The sequence below is a fragment of the Hyperolius riggenbachi genome, chromosome 5, assembly GCF_040937935.1.
Source record: "Hyperolius riggenbachi isolate aHypRig1 chromosome 5, aHypRig1.pri, whole genome shotgun sequence".
Classification (NCBI taxonomy): domain Eukaryota; kingdom Metazoa; phylum Chordata; class Amphibia; order Anura; family Hyperoliidae; genus Hyperolius; species Hyperolius riggenbachi.
In genome coordinates this window covers 218,812,880-218,835,970 of record NC_090650.1, presented here as the reverse complement: position 1 = coordinate 218,835,970, position 23,091 = coordinate 218,812,880, and the positions used below count along the sequence as shown (strand labels likewise).

Below are 23,091 nucleotides of genomic sequence, written 5' to 3'. Positions count from 1 at the left end.
CAATTGGATCCACCCCCTCACAGGGAAAGTGTACACTAGATCGCAGCTCGAAGACAAAATTAACTTTAATATGCAGCGGACCATGGAATATAATCAGATTACCCATTTTATAAACTCAATTGTCCACAAACCCTTAACTACCCCTTTTTTCTCCCCCTTTGAGAGACTATGTAACCGTAATGGACATCAAAAGGGCTTAATTTCGCAAATCTATATAATCTTAATGACCAAATCGGGAACATGGACCCCAGATCACCCATACATGTCAAAATGGTCATCTTCATTGTCCACACCCATAACAATGGAAGATTGGGGAAAGATTTGGGAAAACGCCAAACACTCCTCACTATGTATACAAATTAGAGAAAATATCTACAAAATTTTGTTTCGCTGGTATCTTACCCCAGAAATACTGTCTAAAGTATACCCTGGTACTTCGGACTTATGCTGGAGGGGCTGTAATGAAGTAGGAACGTTAGAACATATCTTCTGGCTGTGTCCCTTGTTGACCCCCCTGTGGTCCAAGGTCCAAGAAATCATTACCTCAAATACGGGCGTCACAATACCACTTGACCCCCTATACACGATTCTGGGCAAACCTCTCCCAAAGGTGAACAGATACACAAATCGCCTGATTAACCATATACTAACGGCAACCAGATTAACTATTGCCTCCTCTTGGAAAAATATAGCCCCCCCAGATATCTCTGAAGTCATTCTTAAGGTCAATTGGACCAGGTCCATGGAAGAATTAACTGCATCCTTAAGGGACACCAAAAACAACTTCCATAAAATTTGGGATTCATGGCCCTACTCATCCCCCATCTTCCAACCCCCATAACTTCATAACTTCACACCCTCCTCTACATGTTGCAAGCTGAATCAAAGATGGACATCGTGACTCCAACAGGACACTTTCTTGACTATCCAGCATGAGGCCCTGACTTGAACACCTCTCTATTGTCTAATATATGATGTACGACGACTGTAGCTATGGCTAACCTTCAATTTCTTTCTAGAACGACCACTTTTCTTTTTTTTTATATACCTCATATCTCTACTAATTAACCACTACCCTTTTTCTTCGTTACCTAGTTATAGTTATACCTCTCTAATAAGAAACCATAAGTTTCATTGGATTTCAGTTATACAAGAACTTTGAGCTACTCAATTCTCATGGATGGAGAACTAAGCATATATAGTCAAGATAAACGAGCTGTATTAGTTAACCATTACTATGTTGTTATCCGATTGATAAACTATAATTGTAAATCTTAGAACTTTTTATACAATATCACCTAAGTCCAAATACTCTTGCTATATCCTGTTATATGGTTTTGGCTTGTAGCATAATACATCCTGTTATAATGTCTGATTGAAAATCAATAAAAAAAGTATGACAAAAAAAAAGTAGGTAAACATGTTTTCATTGAATATTATGTCAGGGTTTTAAACCGCTTTAACTTGTATTTGACGTATACCAGCCTAAGTTGTTGTAGTGCTAAAAAGCCTTTTCAGTACCTACCCTACCATTCTATAGAACTATAACTTTCTGGGGCACATTTATGAAGACCAGTGTAAAGAAAAACTGGAGCAAAAGCCGCACAGTTGCCCAGAGCAACCATTCATGCTTCAACTGTTAAATGAAACCAGTATAGTGAGGTGATTTGGGCAAAGGCTCCATTTTTATTCCAGGTTTGTGCTGGTCTTGAGAAATCTGCAGCTCTTTTCTCAGTACAGTAGCTGGGTGGACTCCCATCCACTAGGGTGCAGGGGAACCTGATTGTAGCACAAGCCCTCTTTTTTTTCTTTTCTTTTGTGACCTACCATGCCTGTCCCTAACTATGGCCTCTTCATGTTTGCTATTCCACCAAATGCCCTATGTTTTTAACTTTCTGGCAACCTTAAACACCCCTTTCACAATTTTTACCCAATTAGACATTTGAATGGGGTTAGTTGGGGGGGGGGGTGATAGCTAGGATTAAGGATGTGCTGTCCACATGTAAGCCATTTTATGTATCTTTTATCAACCTTGATGCCTCAAAGTTGTACTTGTTTTCTGCTTAGCATTTTGCGGACTCCTCCAACTGCAGACCATTTGTGTTCTAACTGTCTAATATGAACCAATGTATCAAAACCGCTTTAAAGAAAACTGGAGAACACTTTGACTTCAAATTTTATTTATTTATTTATTTGTTGTATTTATAAAGCGCCAACATATTACGCAGCGCTGGACAATAAATAGGGAGCGCTGGACAATAAATAGGGACTTCAAATCACTAAGCATTACCGCATTTGGTAATGCAGAAAACTTCTGATATTTCTGAACATATTGCTAAACACCAATTCACTAAGGCTGTTACCGCATTGAAAAGTAAAATTACAGACTAATGAGGTAAATTACCGACTTTGTGAAATTACATTTCTGAGGTATTTATCACACAAGATTTAGAGCATTTGGTAAAACGAGTAACCATGTTCGGCATTTATAGTGGACTCATTGCATAATTGTGCCCCTTACATATCGTTTATAGGGCATTCCTCAAGCCAAATACTTTTTTTTTTCTTTTGTTTTTTTGTTTTAATAAGCTAATGCCCTATAAACTAAACAAGCCTTGCCTACAGCTCCTCCAGCACCTAGGCATTCTGAGTCCCATGTAGCAAGTGCTCATGGGAGCTTAGCCTGTGGAGGAGGCGGCTTTTCCCAAATGAGGAGGAAGAATTACCTGACAGATATTTCAGAGGCGAGGAGAGAGGAGTGGAGTTTTCAGTCTGAGGGATGAAGATGCAGAGCAGCTTGCCTGTGTGATGACAAGCAGAATATGATGGCTACGCTCGTATCACAGGAAGAAATAATCACATACTGTTGAAGTTGTTTGCAGCTAGATTTGCTGTGTAAACTAAACTTTAGATAAGATATGTAGACAAGTTACTTGTTATAGTTATTCATTTCGGATCTACTTTCAGACCAGCTCTGACCTATCTATAACTAACGATCATGCAGTGCAATGCTAAAGACAAAGGAGACAGCCAATAGGAATATCCTCACCCTCTTGCTACTCGCCCCATTTGATCCAATGCACTGCCGGGTAGGACATGAGGACCACGGAGCAGGAGAAATAGGCATTAAAAATGACTTTTCTGTATGCGTATCTACTGTATATAGTGATAGACAGAAGAGAGCCCTCTAGTGGCATGCGTGCATATCTAAAACAATGCATGAAACCATTTACTTTCTAGTAAGCTGTCACAGGAATGCCCATGCAGACCAGTTGTAGGAGAAGAATTACAGCTTGCTATAGAGACTTACTCCACTGGTCAGACTTCTATATTATGAACAGGGCTTGCTGAATCAAAGCAACAATTTTCGGTATGTTACCGAACTTTATTGAATGTGTGGACATCTTAGTGTATTTGAAAAAAAGTCTAAAATACCCAATGCGGTATTTTACAGTTTTGTTTTCCTTCCTTTACCATACAGCCCTTAGTGAATCGAAGCCCTAGAGTAGCTGTCTAAGGTACCAAACATGTTTTCAGCTGCTAAATAAAGCTGCTAAATCAAACCAGGATTCTGTGAGCATATTATTTTTTTTTTATTATTTTTTTTATTTTTTATTTTTTTTGCCCTAGTTTTATATGCATCTATCTTGCCAAATTTTCCTTTGTCTACATTTATTATACCTGATTTATCCTACCAAATTTTTCTAGAAGCAAAATTATTTTAGATGTAATAGATCTATTTTAAAATGCTGTAAAACCAGCTCAGTAATTATAGGTTTAAAGTAAATGGAGAATGGGCGTGGAACTTAACCAATTACGTGGTCATTTTGAATGTGTAATTTAAAGAATTGTTGTTTTTAACAGCCCAATAGCGTAATGTCAGTGTGAAACTTGTTATGCTACTGATCTGATTCACATTTTGGCTCATGATTAGTTTACAATCTGGCAGCATCTGGATGCATTGTCATTGGCAGTTTCATTTATTCATGTAGGAAGAATTTATTCACATGCCTGATCACTCTGCAGTCTACAGGAGTCATGCAGTTCATGTTCAGATAAAATGTTTGGAAGGGTTTGAGCCTATTTCAGTTTTGTTTTGCATCATGCAATAATATTTGCCTTTATTGTACTCTATGGCAAGAACAAGCTATTCATTGCTTTAATTTGCTACTGAAGTTGTAGGTGGAGAGATTCTTACTGATAATGGCAAAGGAAGAGCGAAAAAATATCCATAACATGAACAGGCAAGCTATTATGTAAATTGAATGACCTGTATTTCAATCAAAGCTCAGAACAAAACACTAATAACGAAAAAAATATATAACACTACTACAGACTGTTTTATTTACTTTACTTTTACACACTTAGAAAATAAATATAGGGGTTTCGAGAGGTGTTCATTTGGAAAGGGCGCTGGATAGAGATGGAAAAAAGCCATATTCGGCTATAAAAGGCACCTGGCGTAGCCGAAAATCTAGTTTTAGTTTATAAAAAAATGATACTGTTATTGCCAAAAAAAATGTGGGTTACAAAAGGCTGTTATAGCTGAAATTTGTTGGGCAAAGGGTGCTAGATATAGTCAAGAGAAGTGATCTAGTCGAGAAAAGTGATTACCGTATATACTCGCAAGCAAGACGACCCGCATATTAGCCGACCCCCCTCCCCCCCCCCCCCAACTTTTACCCGAAAAACAGGAAAAATGATTGACCCTCTTAAAAGCCGGGGGTAGAAAATGCTGTCCGCGTGATCCCCCTAGTGTGTCCCAGTATAGCTAGTATAGTGCCCAGTATGGGTAGGTAGTGCCCTAGTATAGCTAGTATAGTGCCCCAGTATGGGTAGGTAGTGACCCAGTATAGCTAGTATAGTGCCCAGTATGGGTAGGTAGTGCCCCAGTTTAGCTAGAATAGTGCCCAGTGTAGGTAGTGCCCCAGTATAGTTAGTATAGTGCCCAGTAAAGGTAGGTGGTGCCCAGTATAGTGCCCAGTATAGGTAGGTAGCACCCAGTGTAGTGCCCAGTATAGCGCACAGTATAGGTCGGTAGTGCCCCAGCATAGCTAGTACAGTGCCCAGTATAGGTAGGTAGTGCCCCCTCTTCTCCCGATTCCTCCACGGCCGCCGCTATCACCTGAGCTGGCGCTGCATCTTCTATTATGCCCCTCTCCGCTCGTAAAGTAATTCCCAGCAGCGCGCCCCACGGCAGCTGCTGTGATGACGAGGCAGAAAGCCATAGAGAGAGAGCGGTTCCCATAGTTACAGGAGGCCGCTCGCTCTCTCTACGGCTCCTGCTTCATCATCACAGCAGCTGCCGTGGGGTGCGCTGCTGGGAATTACTTTACGAGCGGAGAGGGGAATAATAGAAGATGCGGCGCCAGCTCAGGTGATGGGGGCGGGGGCGCGGACCACAGGGGACTCGCAAGCAAGCAGACCCCCCCCAACTGTTGACTCCCTTTTTGGGAGTCAAAAATTCGGCTTGCTTGCGAGTATATACGGTACTATGGCCTAACTTCTCCCTATTCTCACACAGAACTCTCTCCCCTGGTGGTGCCTAACCCTAAGACCCCCCCCCCCCCCCCCCCCCCGGTGCTGCCTAACCCTAAGACCCCACCCATGTGGTGGTGCCTAACCCTAGGGTGCACTTTTGTAGCCAAATCAAAGGCCTTGTAGCCGAATCAAAAATCTTTGCTATAAAACGGCGCTCTATTGTAGCTGAGTCAAAAACTCGGGCGCCCTTTTCACCACCTTGTAGCAGAGATTTGCAAAAAAATAACATTGAAGTCTATAGAGGTGCTTTTTTTTTTTTTTTTTGTTTTTTTTTTTTTTTTGTTACACAGATGACTCAGGCTACCTCTTCAACTCATACCTCAAGAGACCCCTATACACATTAACTGGAGTGGGCGTGCTTGTCTAATTGCTCCAATTTTGGGGCCATCTATCACACCATGAGCATTTACTTATACTATTGGGCATGCTACTGAGCACAGTGATTTGCCCAGAGCCCCCACCCTGGCCCATCAGTAGTGGGATTGGAGCATTACAAAATGAAAGCAAAGATTATGTTGCCCCTCTGTTTTGAGGTCATGCTTTGATAATTTGGTGTGATACTTCAGGAGTTTTTTTTTTTTCTCGTTTATATTCTAAGCTGAAGCTATTCTGCACAATGAAAGTATTCCTAGGGCCCTTTTCCACTAGACCCCAATCACAGCCGTTTTCTGCATGCAATTTGGGGTGCATAATCTGAATCGCATGTGGAAAAATGGTGCATGCTGCAGATTTCCACATAACACATCCAAATCCCCACAGCTGTGCATGGGATGGCTATATAGTTTGGAAACTGGCGTGGGACCCTAGTGAAAATGCAGCCTTTATGCTTTTTTCAGTAAGCACATTAGTTCAGCCAGCCTCATCACATAACGCACTGGCTTGTGACTAAGGGTGCATACACACATCAGACTATAGTCTTTGGAAAATGAAAGATCACAGACCAATCTTGCCACTCTTCATGTAGTATGAGAGCCATACCTTCAAAGTCTATTCTATGGAGCTGAACTCCCCATCAGAAAAAAAAATCTTTGCAAGATGCTGCACACAAACATGCTGCACACACTCAAACGATCTGTTCCTGCCAAAAATCCATTCCTGCAAATTGCAATGACTCTATGAGATCTGCAGATCATCATGCACACATGATTTAACTGACATTCATCTGCAGATCAGATCCACCAGGATGGCGTTTCAGATCTGCGGATGATTGCTTGATCTGCAGATGAATGTCAGTTAAATAATGTGTGTATGATGTTCTGCAGATCCCATAGACCAGGGGTGCCCACACTTTTTCGGCTCGCGAGCTACTTTAAAATTTGCCGAGGCCAGGAGATCTACCAACGTCCCAAATGCTAAGCACGCCCCCCCCCCCCCCCCGACGTAGGTTAGCCAGGTGTATGTGCCTGCACCATAGGTTACGTGCCCTCAGTACAGGTTAGCCAGGTATATGGGCCCTCAGTATAGGTTAGCCAGGTATATGGGCCCTCAGTGTAGGTTAGCCAGGTATATGGGCCCTCAGTGTAGATTAGCCAGATATATGGGCCCTCAGTGTAGGTTTGCCAGGTATATGGGCCCCCAGTGTAGGTTAGCCAGGTATATGGGCCCCCAGTGTATGTTAGCCAGGTATATGGGCCCCCCAGTGTATGTTAGCCAGGTATATGGGCCCCCAGTGTAGGTTAGCCAGGTATATGGGCCCCTGTGTAGGGTAGCCAGGTATATGGGCCCCCAGTGTAGGTTAGCCAGGTATATGGGCCCCCAGTGTAGGTTAGCCAGGTATATGGGCCCCCAGTGTAGGTTAGCCAGGTATATGGGCCCCCAGTGTAGGTTAGCCAGGTATATGGGCCCCCAGTGTAGGTTAGCCAGGTATATGGGCCCCCAGTGTAGGTTAGCCAGGTATATGGGCCCCCAGTGTAGGTTAGCCAGGTATATGGGCCCCCAGTGTAGGTTAGCCAGGTATATGGGCCCCCAGTGTAGGTTAGTCAGGTATATGGCCCTCAGTGTAGGTTAGCCAGGCATAGGGGCCCCCAGTGTAGGATAGCCAGGCATAGGGGCCCCCAGTGTAGGTTAGCCAGGCATAGGGGCCCCCAGTGTAGGTTAGCCAGGCATAGGGGCCCCCAGTGTAGGTTAGCCTGGCATAGGGGCCCCCAGTGTAGCTTAGCCAGGTATAGGGGCCCTCAGTGTAGCTTAGCCAGGTATATGTACCTGCAGCGTAGGTTAGCCAGGGACCAGGTCCTCTGGACTCCTGGAACCTCCGGCAGGCAGGCCGCTGGCCAATAAGAATGTCGGGGAGAAGACGGCAAGACGCGGCGAGGAGAGAGGGAGGAGAGAGGCGGCGCAGCCGCTACGTCATGGCTGGGGGCGGCACCGGGCATGTTACAAGCACGCACGTTGCAGGCCGCCCCCAGCCATGACGTAGCGGCCACGCCGCCTCTCTCCTCCCTCTCTGCTCGCCGCGTCTTCTCCCCTGCATTCTTATTGGCCGGCAGCTAAACATGCTGCTGGCCGCAAAATTTAATGAGACGCGGCCAAGAGGCGGTCGCGATCTACCGGTAGATCGCGATCGACCTATTGGGCAGCCCTGTCATAGACGATCATTGAAATTTGCAGGAACGGATCTTTGGCAGGAACAGATCTTTTGCAGATACTGATCTTTTGTGTCTGTACAGCATGTGTGTGTGCAGCATCTTGCAAAGATTTTTTTCTGACGTGGAGTTCAGCTCAATAGAATAGACTGTGTAGGTATGGCTCTCGTACTACATGGAAGGGGGTAAAATTGGTCTATGATCTTTCATTTTCCAAAGACTATGGTCTGTCTGCACCTTTAGAGTACTGATAAATTTCAAAGTATAAATCAAGAACCGTAAAGATTTTACAATGGGCAAACACGGACTAAATACATTTATGTAATGTTTTTATGGAAAAATGTATCTCCTGCTATGTGCTGACAATTACTGAAGCCATCTCCTTTGCAGGCTTTGAAACCAATAGTAAATCTGTAATGTGACATAGGAGGCACAATCGCAGACCTTTTCAAATAAGATTGTAAGCAACATTTTACTTGTTCCGTAGTAATTGTATTGTATTACACGTGCCATGGCAAGACAATACCCTGCATCCTATGCACACTTTACATTTCAGGTGGGCAATATTGGGAGATCCTCCCACTTGCTGGAAACAAAATGTTGGAAGAAAGATTGCAGAAAAATGTATGTTTGCATTTTTCTTGCATTTGCATTTTTAAAGATGGTCGCCTGAATTTGATGCAGCAATCCACCTATCTAACATTATAAACAATGGTGGATGAGTAGATAGTATTGTTGCATTTTCTATTTATAATGCTGTGGGTGCAATATGGACAAAGGTTGTTTTTTTTTTTTTATTTATTTTTTGTGAACCTGAGATGGCCTCCTTTATACTCGCCTGGGGCTTCTTCCTGCCCCATAAGGTGTGTGGGGTCCCTCTCCATTCTCTTCAAAATCATCCTACTTATCCGGCTAGACATGCCCTTTTGCGCAAGCGCAGCTCTGTTGTGCATGCACCCCCATCACACTCCCAGGCATGGGGGCCCAGTGGCGGTGGGCGCAGGGCCAAGCTGTGCAGAAATATGGGACTGGCTGGATTACGGGGGGGGATTTTCGAAAGGGAGGCACCGGAGACCCACGCCCCCTCAAGGGGCTGGAGGAAGCCCAAGGTGAGTATAAATACAGCTATAAGGAGGCCATCTGAGGCTCACTTTAACCACTTCAGCCTTCAGTGTTTTTTGTCCTATGCATTTGAGCAACTTTAACCTCCCATTTATTCGCCAATAACTTTATTGCTACTTATCACAACAAAATGATCTATATCTTTTTTTTTTCCAATAACACTCCAGGACAGGTACACATTGAGACTTGGCTCCTCCCAGGAACAGGAAATATCCTTCAGCCTCTCTATAAATTAAAGATGGACCCAGGGTCAGGCAGTATTGGATATTTCCTGGTCCAGGAACCAGGTCTCTCTATGTGTGCTCGCTGTCCCGGAGAGCCTGGGTGGCTAGGGATATGTTGGCACTGAAGCGGGCCTGGATAGAAAGGAGGTCCGTTTTACCCTGTGGAGTACCTGTGGGTTTGTGCTTTTGATGCGTCGCTCCCAGTGGACTTTAGCCCTGTTGGTCGGCCTGGTTTGCAAAGAGGGTTCCGCTTCAGGAAGGGCTGCCCCGAGGACTCGTCATGCGGAGGCAGCGGCAAGGTGGAGGACGTCCGGAGGATGCGCATAGCGGAGGCAGAGTGCGGAAGTCCTCCGGCCGCAACCTACGGAATTACTTCCGGGTCGCGTGACGTCACTACCTGTGCGCCGGATGAAGAGGGGTAGCCGCCCGGAGTTCTCCGCACACGGCGTCTCACGCAGCGAGGAGAATGTCGGAGGTAGAGCAGGAACCAGGACGGGTAAGACTGCTCTGCGGAGATCTGGGCAGCGGTGGTGACCCTTGTGGGGGCGGAAAACCGTATGCAGCAAGGAAACTTTGATGGGCTGCAAAGAGTCTGTGGTATTGGTATACCAGGAAGCTGTTTTGTATTTTGAAAGCAAGCTACCTTACTGTTTGTTTGTATACTCTTTTGTACTGCAGGCTTGGATGGTTATTATGTTTAAAAAAAAAAAAAAAAAAAAAAATATCCATATCAAGGCAAAGTGGTGTTTCAGGTTTTTATGATAAACATACTCTTGCATATTTACTAATGGGCAACTGATGTAATCAATTAATGCACAAGCTAATTAATGCATAAAAGAATATGTTAATATGTTAAGACTTATAACATAGGCTGGAAGACAAGTTAGTTTGTTTCTCTTTATGTTGTTTCAGGGCACTACAGCAAATGTACCTGACCCTGCAAAGCCCTCAAAACGGTGCCCTGTGTGCAATGTGAAAGTGAATCCTGCATCAACTAAATTATTATGCAAGGATTGCACTTATAAAGTTATGAAACATGAATCAGCGTCTCAGAGAGATATTCAAGCTCTGAGACAGGATTTAAAAGATACATTAAAAGAATTTAAAGCTACGTCGGTACCCCTTAAGCCCGACGCTCCGACACAAGCTGATCAACCCACTCAGCCTAAAGAGTCTGAAATAGTAATCCCCAAAAAAGCTACTAGTAAAACAAACAGGCCTGTTATTGTTTCAGATGAAGAGGAAATTAGTGAGAATGAGGAGGTTTCTGCAAGTTCTACAGAAGCACAGGAAATAGAAAACAAACCGTCAAAATTTAAATTTCCTGTGGCAGAGACAGAAATGTTGTTATCAGCTATATATGAAGATTTAAATCTAAATAAGACTATTACTGAGACAGTATCATTGCATGACAAATTGTACGAAGGCATGGAAAGCGCACAAGAGTTGAATTTCCCTGTACATCAATCTACCAAAAATCTAATAACAAGCCAGTGGAAAAACCCAGATAAAAAACTATTTATGTCGAGAGGATTTAAAAGACGCTTTCCGTTCTCTGAGGAAGATTGTAAAATGTGGGACAAGAGTCCCAAATTAGACTCTGCTTTCTCACAAGTAAACAAGGATGATGAACTTGCGTTTGAAGATTTGGGCTATCTTAAAGATCAATCTGATAAAAAGATAGAGTATGCCCTAAAAAGATTATGGCCTGCTATTTGTGCAAATTTCAGACCATCCACTGCTACAACTTGTGTAGCGAGAATGCTAGCACTATGGATGCAGCAATTGGAAGATAATATTAATAAGGATATGCCAAAAGATCAGCTAATTAACTCAATGACAGTTATGCATAAAGCGGTAGCTTATATTATTGACGCAGCCTCGGAATCTATTAGATTAACAGCCAAGGCAGCAGGTATATCTAACGTGGCCAGACGTAATCTGTGGATCAAGACCTGGCATGGGAGTATGGCTTCAAAAAACAGAGTATGTGCTATTCCTGTAGTAGGAGATACTCTTTTTGGGCCAGAGTTAGATGAAGTCCTGGAAAGAACTGCCAACAAGAAAAAATCCTTTCCGAAAAAGAAACAGTTTAAAGCAGGAAAGAGATTTTTTCGTCAAAACAGGCAAACAGACAGACCTGATAACCAAAATAAAAGACGTACATGGTCCTTCAACAAGGATCAAAGGAAACCAGGGCCGAGTTTCAAAACCCCTATCACACAAAACAAACAATGACGAATTGAAAGTGGGGGGAAGATTGGGATATTTCCTTCCACATTGGAAAACTATAACAAAGAGCCCTTTTATTTTAAATCTTATAAAAAGAGGTTATCATATTGCCTTTCAAACAAAACCGCCAAGAAAGTTTATAGTGACCAAGCCGCTCAGCTTGCCTCAACATCAGACAGCATTAAAAGAAATTATTACAGATATGCTGGACAGACATGTGGTATCAGTAGTGCCAGTGACACAAAGAGGCGAAGGCTTCTACTCAAAGATTTTTCTGGTTCAGAAGCCTTCGGGAAAGTACAGAATAATTCTGAACCTAAAACCCATAAATCCATACATAAAATACGAAAAGTTCCGAATGGAATCAATTTACTCATTAAAGAACCTACTGATACCACATGGCTTCATGGCAAGCATAGATCTACAAGACGCATATTGGCATATACCAATAGAGCTACAATCGCAAAAATTCCTAAGGTTTGCAGTGGAGATGGAGGGAAGAATTCAGCATCTCCAGTTCCGCTGCCTCCCATTTGGCATAACATCAGCCCCAAGAATTTTTACCAAAGTCATGGGAGAGCTGATAGGGGACATACACAGACAGGGTATTATCGTCATACCTTATCTAGACGACCTGTTAATAGTGGCAAGAACCTTAGTAGATCTAGAGGAACACAGACAGACTGTACTGAAACAGCTGCAGCAGGCAGGCTGGATTGTGAGCAAGGACAAGTCACAACTCACGCCAACACAGAACATTCTGTTCCTAGGATTCATTATAGACTCAGTACAACAGAGGATTCTTCTCCCACAGGAGAAAGTACAGAAGATAATGTCCGAGGTGGAAAAATTCAATACCTATCAGACAATAAAGATCAGACAGATTATGCAACTGCTAGGTCTTCTGTCCTCGGTGGCACCGGCGATACAGTGGGCGCTGATGCACACACGAGTTCTACAATCATGGATGTTATCCAAGTGGAACAAACAAGACACTCTAGACAATACAGTGACAGTGGAACCTCACATAAAAGACAGTCTAAGGTGGTGGCAGACATCGCAACATCTCACACAGGGCAGACTGTGGTCCATACCGATACAAAAAATCTTGACGACAGATGCAAGCCAAACAGGCTGGGGAGCCCATGTGAACAAGGTTCAAGTACAAGGACTATGGAATCACTCAATGGCAGAGCAGTCATCAAATTTCAGAGAGTTGATGGCAGTGAAAATGGCAATAATGAGCACGATGCATCTTCTAGAGTCATGTCACGTACAAGTTCAGTCAGACAACTCAACAGTAGTTTCATACCTAAATCGCCAGGGAGGAACCAGGTCCAAGAGGTTATTGTTCCTAACGCTGGAAATTCTAGAAATAGCAGAACACAATTTCCTCTCATTAACAGCAGTACATCTAAAAGGGGAATTGAATGTTCTAGCAGATCAGCTGAGCAGGGTGCAGACTACGAACACAGAATGGTCACTCAACCAGAAGTTGTTCGAACTGATAGTGAGCAAGTGGGGACAACCACACATAGATCTCTTTGCAAACAGGTCGAACCGGAAATGCAAACAATTCCATTCCCTAAATGTGATGGACAAACCAATGGCAATAGACGCCCTGGCTCAGAATTGGGATCAGAGCATACTCTATGCTTTCCCTCCACTGAATCTGATTCCCATAGTGCTCCAAAAATTGTTGAGATCACAGTGTCAAATGATACTGATTGCCCCAAACTGGCCCAGGAGATCGTGGTATCCACTTCTCCTGTCAATGCTTGCTACACAACCATGGAAAATACCGGTATCAGAGGATATGATACTGGTGCAGGGCCAAGCTGTAGTAAACCTGGAAAGATGGAAACTTACAGCGTGGTTTCTGAAAGGGCAGTCCTTGAGAGTAAAGGACTGTCAACCAGAGTAGTAAATACTTTACTAAAGAGTAGGAAAGAAAATACTCGCCTTATTTACCAGAAATACTGGAAAACTTTTATTTTATGGTTAGAAAAATCAAACTTCCAATCGACAGAAATGGCAACAATTTTAGAATTTCTGCAGGAGGGAGTGGAAAAAGGATTGGCCTTAAGCACTATTAAGGTTCAGATATCCGCGCTATCAGTTTATTTAGATAAGAAATTAGCACTAGATCCACTTATAATTAGATTTGTAAAATCAATTGAAAGAAATAGACCAATAACAGTAAGACAATTTCCTAAATGGGATCTGTCATTAGTCTTGCAGGCATTGACATCTAACGAATTTGAGGAAGATTCTCTTAGAATGTGTACGCTAAAAACTGTGTTTTTAGTAGCGATCACGTCTGCTAGACGCATAAGTGAGCTCCAAGCTCTGTCACACAAAGAGCCGTACTGTTCATTCTTTAATGATCGTGTTGTACTCCGAACAAGCCCTGAATTCCTACCAAAAGTAGGAGACATGTTCCATAGAACACAAGAGATAATTTTACCTTCTTTCTGTATGGATCCAAAAACAGAGAAAGAGACTAAACAACATAGATTGGATGTGCGGGAGAATTTATTAATCTACCTGGAAAAAGTCAAGGAATTCAGGAAGTCGGAATCATTATTCGTCAATTATGCAAGTAAATCCAAAGGATTAAAAGCATCCACAAAAACCATAGCCAAGTGGATCAAAGATTGCATCATAGAGTCATATAAGATCATGGGTAAAGAGCCTCCAGTGAACTTGAGGGCCCATTCCACCAGGGCAGCCGCAACTACGTGGGCTTACAGGGCAGGTACGTCGCCATTGAACATCTGCAAGGCGGCAACCTGGAAGAACCTGGGAACCTTCATGAGGCACTATCGACTGGATCGGCTAACGGAGACCGATCAGGACTTCGGAAGAACTGTCCTAAGGGCAGTTAGCCCACCCTGAGGTTGGTGATTGATTTCTTGCTTATCATCTCAATGTGTACCTGTCCTGGAGTGTTATTGGAAAAACCAGGAGTTAGCTCACCTGGTAACGACATTTTTAATAACACTCCAGGACAGGTGGGGGTACCCACCCCCATATATATCAAATATTGCATGATATACATGTTATGTTATATGTTTGAAAATGTAATATTAGGAGTTAGGTTTAGTATAGAGTTCCTGTTACTTGATATTATACTGCCTGACCCTGGGTCCATCTTTAATTTATAGAGAGGCTGAAGGATATTTCCTGTTCCTGGGAGGAGCCAAGTCTCAATGTGTACCTGTCCTGGAGTGTTATTAAAAATGTCGTTACCAGGTGAGCTAACTCCTGGTTTCACCACCAATTAGGCTTTCTTTGGGTTGTACATTTTGCTAATAATAATTTTATTTAAAATGCATTTTAACGGAAATATTTTAAAATACATTTTACCATAATTAACCCATGTATTTCATTTGCCCATTTGTCAGTTATTACACCATTTTAATGATTTCCCTATTACAATGTATGGCGCCAATATTTTATTTGGAAATGTCAGTTTTGCATCCATCACGATTTAAAAAATAATATACCCTATTAATATGCATATTAAAAAAAGTTCAGACCCCCAATTTTTTGTTTTTTAATGTAATGTTTGTAATTTTTGTTTTTATTGTGGTATTTTTAGGGGTGTGGGAAGTAAGTAGTTGTATATGTAAGTGTGGTTATGTTTATTAAAAAAAAGTGTGTATGTGTGTGTATGTGTATGTATATATGTATATGTGTATGTGTGTGTGAAATTTTACTATTTTGCCACAAGATGGCCTCAGTCATTTTTTTTTTTGTTTTTTTTGTTTTTTAGGTGTTTTAAGTGAAGAGGGAATGTGTAACTAAGAACGTTCGCAGCTTCTCATAGAAGCCAGCGATCGCTCTAACGGGGACTTAGATCAATGAATGGGAACTGCTCTCTGGGCGGCGAGAGTGTGCGCGAGCGGCAGCAGGGGCAGCCTTTTGGACGCAGCCGTAGTTAAGGGCATTTTTTTTTCTCCTCCCAAAACTTTCAGCCAAAGTAGTATTAAATATTATGAGAAAATGTGCTGAACGTTTGTTCTGAACGTGTGGATTTGCTTTGAAATTGAGAAAAGAATCCAGGAAAGACTGCATGAAGAGGTAAAGAACAGATGTCTCAGACATTCTGGCTAGCCAAGCACTAAGGAAAAATGCCATTTGTGTGTAATCCGTAAAAGGCAGAGCTTTTATACTGATTTGGATCTTGAGGATCCTTATGCTGCTTGCATGTTTGTTACTTTTATATTTGTAGACCAACCTGGTGTATGTGGGTTTTGGCTAAGCTGACTGCTTCATATATAGCCTTCTTATAAACCAGCCACATGACAAATAAATGCTTATTTTAAATAAAGATGGGATTCTTATTTTGAATATCATTTTCTATATAAACAGATCTGTGATGCAAGTTCTTTATTTAAAGGAATACTTAAGTCAAAATAAAAAAAACTTTTTACTCATCTGGGGCATCCCTCAGCCCCCTGAAGCTGTATGGTGCCCTCGTAGCCTGGCTCCGATCCTCCTGTCCCCGCCGGCGGCTACTTCCGAGTCCGGCGACAGGCTGGGAACGCGAGTGATTCTCCGCGTTCCCAGGCGCTATATCACCCTCTATGCTGCTATAGCGTATAACATATACGCTATAGTAGTATAGAGGGTGATATATCGGCTGGGAACGCGGAGAATCACTCTCGTTCCTAGCCTGTCGGCGGCTGTCGCTGAACCCGGAAGTAGCCGCCGGCGGGGACAGGAGGATCGGAGCAAAGCTGCGAGGGCACCATACCGCTTCAGGGGGCTGAGGGATGCCCCAGGTGAGTAAGAATCATTTTTTTATTTTGACTTAAGTATTCCTTTAATTACTTTAACCTTGAAAATGTGTAATGTACAGTATATATGGTTGTACAGTGCTTTAATGAACACAACCATGCAAGGTAATATGAAAATAAAAGATCGTACATGGTTAATGTTCATTAAAGCTCAGCAAAAAAAATAAAAATAAAACAGATAACCGATTCTTATAATCATGATATTGTGAATGGATTTTTGTTTTTTCCTTTCCTTTCCCCCATCATATAATTTACAGCTCTTTTTGCGCATTTAAAACAGTCCTCATTTAGGCTTGGTTCACACATAAATCTGTACATTTCGGTTCTGTCTTTCTTTTTTTCGGTTTTACACCCATAGAAAGCTAATACAAAACTGACAGGACTGGACTGGGATCTATACCTTTTTTTGTTTGAACACAGCCATAGAAACACATTCAAAACTGACAGGACTGGAAACATACAGATTTATGTGTGAAAACATCAATAGAAACACATGCAAAACTGATGCCAACTGTCAAAAACTGACAGGACAGTACTATACACCTTTCTATGTGCGAACCAAACCTTAATCCATTTTTTTTTTTTTCGAATATGCATACTGATAATTCCATGTTGAAGGGACAGTTTTTTTTTTTTTTGTTAATTACGTGTAATTACTAAGTACATAATCATGGAATAGCTGCTGTTTGGTTAATTCCCAAGCTGCATACATTTTCATCACATCAGTATTCGCATCTCATTGACCATAAAAATATAAATACATTTGAAAGCCTTTCTGTAAACTAGTTTTTAATGAGAATCCTTTCTTTTTCAGTGCCAAAACTGCACCTGATATCCAAAACTACCAGGTAAATTTACTACATTTAATTTTCAAAGGTTATCAAAAGAAGCGTTTTGTTTTTGTTGTGATTAATCAGACTATTTTGTTTGTATTATGTTATGGCAATAATGCATATCTGTTGCATTGCTGTGAGTTAGATTGACATGCATTGTGTTGAATGCTTTAGGCGAAGCGTAAAGGTGGCCATACACTGGATACATTGGATATCTTGCAGATTTTATCATTCTGATCATTAGAAATCTACTTCCCCAATATGTCCGATCAGCCAAAACTATTGATTGTATGGAAAGGCAAATCTCAGATCATGGGCGCATGTATAGGATCTGCGGTTGATAGAAGGGGCCACACAGTGCAATGTTGAAGTTTTTAATAGATTTCCTGCTGAAATAGATGTGCTGTGTTTTTGGTAGGAAGTGACATGAGATAAATGTGTATGTATAGTACAAAACATATTAATAGCCACACTGTTTTACTTGTGTTATTTTGCTGCCTAAGGGCCCGTTTCCACTATCGCGAATCCGCATGCGTTGCCCGCATGCGGATTCGCACAGTCAGTACAAGTGGATGGGACTGTTTCCACTTGTGCGTTTCCCCGCACGTTTTTCTGTGCAGAAAAAATCTGCAGGGTAGGGCCCTCAGAATTCGCCTGCGTGTGGAATGCAGGCGAATCGCACGCAATGTATTTAATAGGGAAATCGCATGCGTTTTCCCCATGCGGTTTTTGCCGCGATTTCGCATGCAATTTCGCATAGGTATTAAATGTTAATTTACACAGGCAGTGACATGGTTAAATTCGCATACAGCCTTACCTATGCGAAATCGTGGCAAAAAACGCATGCAGAATCGCACCCGCATGCGATTTGCCTGCGGTGATTCGCCAGCGATTCTGCAACGCTATAGTGGAAACGGGCCCTTAGGGCTTGTTCACACTATGAGTGTTTGCATTTTTTTTTTTTTTTAAGCACCGGCGATTTTTAGAAATCGCCCTAAAAACGTTTGTGCAATGATTCCCTATGAGAGGGTTCACATATGAGCGGTTCGATTGCGATCTGCTTTCAAAGGCGCTGTCCCATTTTCTGATCGCTTTGGCTTAATGGAAGGTATAGGGAAATCGTAAAGCACTTGAAAAATAGTGATTTCCCGAGCGCTTTTATGAATAAATACATTGTATTTATTCATTTCCGGGTGAAAGAGTTCACTTCCTGACTGACGTCAGGAAGTGGAAAAATGAATCGCTCTGCAAAAGCGCTTAGTGCTTGCATTAGCGCTGACGATTTATAATGTGAACATAGCCTAAAAGAGTTAATATCTAGGCAGGGAAGTGACCGCTTCTGTCTTGATACCTTGTCGGGAATATAGTAAACATCACAGATAAGCAAAATACAGCCATAAAACTTGAAATAAAATACATTAACTATTGACCTTTTTTCTCTGGGACACTTAATAGGTGGCCACGGATTAGAGACAGTAATGCATTCAACCTACTTTGTAAATGTTTAAGTATCTCAAGGCTTTCTTTTATATTTAAAGAGAACCCGAGGTGTGTTTAAAGAATGTTATCTGCATACAGAGGCTGGATCTGCCTATACAGCCCAGCCTCTGTTGCTATCCCAAACCCCACTAAGGTCCCCCTGCACTCTGCAATCCCTCATAAATCACAGCCGTGCTGTGTGTTTACATCTGTAGTGTCAGTCCCTGCCCCCTTCCCTCCAATCAGCAGGGAGGGAAGGGATGCAGGCGGAGACTGAAGTTCTGCAGGGGGCGGGGAGAGCAGCAGACTGACACTATAGAGATCAACACAGCCAGCCCTGAAAAGCTGTTTGTCAGCAGCGTGGCTGTGATTTATGAGGGATTGCAGAGTGCAGGGGGACCTTAGGGGGGTTTGGGATAGCAACAGAGGCTGGGCTGTATAGGCAGATCCATCCTCTGTATGCAGATAATATTCTTCAAACCCACCTCGGATTCTCTAAGTTATTTTTAGGAGTAGGAGGATGAATATAATGGTTACACTCATCCATTTATTTTCACCTTGGGTACACTTTGCACTGTCATAATTTCTGCAGTGTCCGCACAGTCCACAGAAGTGATCATAGAGTAGCATCAATAAATGTTTAAAAATAGACCTTTAGTGGAAGATAATACAGGTTTTGTTGTCTAGAAACAACCCCACCTGAAACTGTACTGCCTTTGCAAATGCTTCTAAGAGATCGTGCAATTGGAGGGTTGGAGGTAGCTCTTGGAGCCCCCCAGGTGTGTTGTGAGCCACTGAGTCAATAAAAGGTAGAAACATGGTTGTAAAAATACAGGCGCTCTGGTAGCAAGGAATTTTGTTTAGTGCAGGAGGACATGAAATTCTGGGGGTGGGGCTCTAAACCTGAACCCAGACCAGTTGCTGTCAATAATAGAAACAAGAATTTTGGAAACCTTCCCACATGGACAGGGGTTACAATAAGGTTTTATGTGTTTCTGCCTAAAACACAAAAAGCTTCTTTAAAGTGGAATTTTGGAGGGAAAAAAAAATACATGACACAGAGACAAGTAATTTGGAAACAGTCACACATGGCCGAGGCTTACATTGAGAGTTCACATGTATTTTGGTCCTTAAAAGGTTTTTTTTCTTGGCATTCCTTGGCGCTGACCTTAAAACTAAGGGCTCGTTTCCACTGTTGCGGTGCGGAATCGCCTGGATTCCACAGCGGACAAAATCGCATGCTGATGCGTTTCCGCATGCTGGTTTCCCTGCGATTTCGCATGGCTAGGAAGCAGGCGAATTTAACCAGGTCACTGTCTGTGTAAAGTTCCATAGCCTTACATGCGAAATCGTATGCGAAATCGCATGACAAAGCCGCATGCGATTTCCCTATTAAAAGCATTGCGGGCGGTTCGCCTGCATTCCTGCCACACGCGAAATCTGATTGCTCTGCCGTGCAGATTTTCCCCGCACACCAAAACGCACCCGCACGACGCACAAGTGGAAACAATCCCATCCACTTGTATTTCCTATGCGAATCCGCATGCAGTGCCTGCATGCGGATTCGCTATAGTGGAAACGAGCCCTAAGAGCTTACCTTCTGCACTATGTAGCAAATGACCCCTGCAGAAAGTAGGAAATGAGGCATGCTCTGTACACTTAAGGCACAGCAAGCTTTCCTCCAAGCAAAATGTAAACTAGCTTTCTCCTGGCTGCAAATGGACAAGTGCTTTCAGACTGGGCATGTGCTGGAGGAGCTTATCCATTGCCAGATGAGCTTATTCATGGCTGGAAGCAAAGCCAGTGGGCCTTAGCTGGAACAGTGGGCTCTGAGAATCCAGGAAGCCTCTGGACCACCCAGAGCCTTCCAGCTTCTGATGTAAGCTTCTGACTTTTTCACCCTTCCACACCCCTCCCCCGCCTTGTGCTTTAAAGGACACCTGAAGTGAGAGGGATATGGAGGCTGCCATATGTATTTTATTTTCAACCATTACCAGTTTCCTGGCCGTCCTCCTCTTTAATGCAATAGTGTCTAAATCACACGCCTGAAACAAGCTTTTTACAAATCAAATCAGGAACATCTGATCTGCATACTTGTTTAGAGTCTATTGCTAAAGGTATTAGAGGCACTGGATCAGCAGGACAGCCAAGCAACTTGCATTATTTAAAAGGATATAAAAATGGCAGCCTCCATATCCCTCTCACTTCAGGTGTCCTGCACACTGTATACAAGTGTTGTTCTGCTAAAGACTGGCTCCTAATGCCTGGAATACACGGAGCGATAGCTCCTTATCAATCAATCCGCTGATGGCTTGATTGATAATATCCGACAGGTCCCATGACCGCGCGGATCGATTTCCCGCTCGATACCCGCGGGCGGACAATATCGGGGAATCGAGCGGAAGATAAGGAAGCACCCGTGGGGACGAGTGGGAATCGATCCGGGCGGCCGCAGGGATCGCTCCATGTATTCCAGGCATAACGGAGAAAAAAACCTTTGCTCTGTCTGTATCAAAGGGATGACAATTTGTCAAGTCCTTTTAAACCATTAACAAAGAATAGGCATAGAGCAACATCCTGGGTGGGAGAGGCAACGCTTCCTGCTCAACACACTGTTAAACTGTAACATCGCCCACCTGAGCCATAGGGGAACATGCAAACATGATGGAGGCTGGCACTTCCAAAAGTATAAAGCTCTTTATTGAAACCTCAGTTAACCTTCCTGGCGGTAAGCCCGAGCTGAGCTAGGGCTATGCCGCGCAGGAAGATATCTCAGCCCCTGGTGGGGCGATTTTCTTCATTTAAAATGCTGTATGCGCAGCTAGCACTTTGCTAGCCGCGCGTACAGCTTGATCGCCGCCGCTCTGCGGCGATCGCCCGCACGCAGCGGCGCAAGAGGGCCCCCCCCCGCCAGAGCCCTGCACTGCCCGGACCAATGAGTTCCGGGCAGCGCTATGGGCTGGATCGGAGGCGGCTGACGTCCATGACGTCATTCCGATCGTCGCCATGGCGACAGGAGAAGCCAAACAGTGGAGCGCGTTATATACGCGTTCCCCTGTTTGCTATTGATGCCGGCGACGATCGCACTAGAGGGACACATGCGCCCTCTAGTGGTGTTTCATGTAGCTACCACTCTGGTAGCTTTACATGAAACACAAAACAATTAAAAAAAAAAAAAAAAAAAAAAGGATTTTTGCCTTTTTGGCAAAAACAATTAACTGCCAGGAGGGTTAAAATGACTATGAATCCGGGTAAGCCAGTTGGCTGTTGTCTTTTTAAATCTATTGGGTGTGCACTATATAAGGGTTATGTGTGTGTCACCACTTTTATGGTTGTAACTGCTTGAGGAAGGGCTGAAACCTGAAACAGCGGGCTGTCGCTGCATAGCCATTTTAACTTTCAATAAAGAGCTTTATACTTTTGGAAGTGCCAGCCTCCATCGTGTTTGCTGCTACTTGGACCCGAAGGTGTGAGGATGGATCCTTTGAGGCTTGGGCACCCTTGTCCCTCTTTTTGAGTGAGTGCTACTCTTTTTATCTGACCATAGGGAAACATGGACATTACCTGTCAGTTGTCTTCTCATCTATAATTGACAGCAACTGATGTCTTTCAGTTCTGACAAAATTATGTCAGAATTGGAAGGGATTATTGCAAGAAGTAAATGGTGAGCTTCTGAGAGGAACTGATGGCGAGGTTACTATGTAATGTTTGTTTGAAGTTACCTCATGTATTTATTTTCAATAATTTTACCCAGTACAGGTTCCCTTTAAGCAATGTTATCTATACAAAACAGCAAGACCACATAATTGACCTAAGTCATGAATTAACGTTTTAGCTGGACATCTCTATAATATAATGTTGAGTGTTCAGTAAATAGAATTTAACACATCTGTGATGCATAGATGTGATGGTATTTGCATGTTTTAACATGAAGGAATTTAGCATTTACCAGGTCCAGATTACTGTTCTGAGCCCAAGTATTTTCTTCTTTTGTAGCAAGAATACCATCCTGCTCTGCAACAGAGCCAGCAGCATTGGCATCCTCACACATCTCCGAATATCAGGTTGGTAATTTCTCTCTGTAAATTGTAACAGCTGGCAGATGCATCATGGTGCTTGCTATGCTAGGTTATGTAATGGAGAGTGAAAATGAAGTGACAATTGGCAATAGTGCAGATTTTTGAAGTGCCAGCAATGAATAGAAAAAATTTGCTCTCAAGTGCTGTCTCTACTTGCACATTAAATTCTGATCACTGTAAATGAGACTGATAGG

The 23,091-nt window shown here is 42.9% G+C and overlaps 1 protein-coding gene across 1 annotated transcript in view; it reads left to right on the top strand.

The window, feature by feature from the left end:
* LOC137518596 (band 4.1-like protein 4B) overlaps positions 1-23,091 on the top strand; it is a 208,541-nt gene that overhangs the window by 180,769 nt on the left and 4,681 nt on the right. The window contains exons 14-15 of the mRNA XM_068236669.1: positions 17,321-17,354; positions 22,815-22,882. Coding sequence (XP_068092770.1) covers positions 17,321-17,354; positions 22,815-22,882 — 102 coding nt within the window. The remainder of the gene's footprint in view (positions 1-17,320; positions 17,355-22,814; positions 22,883-23,091) is intronic.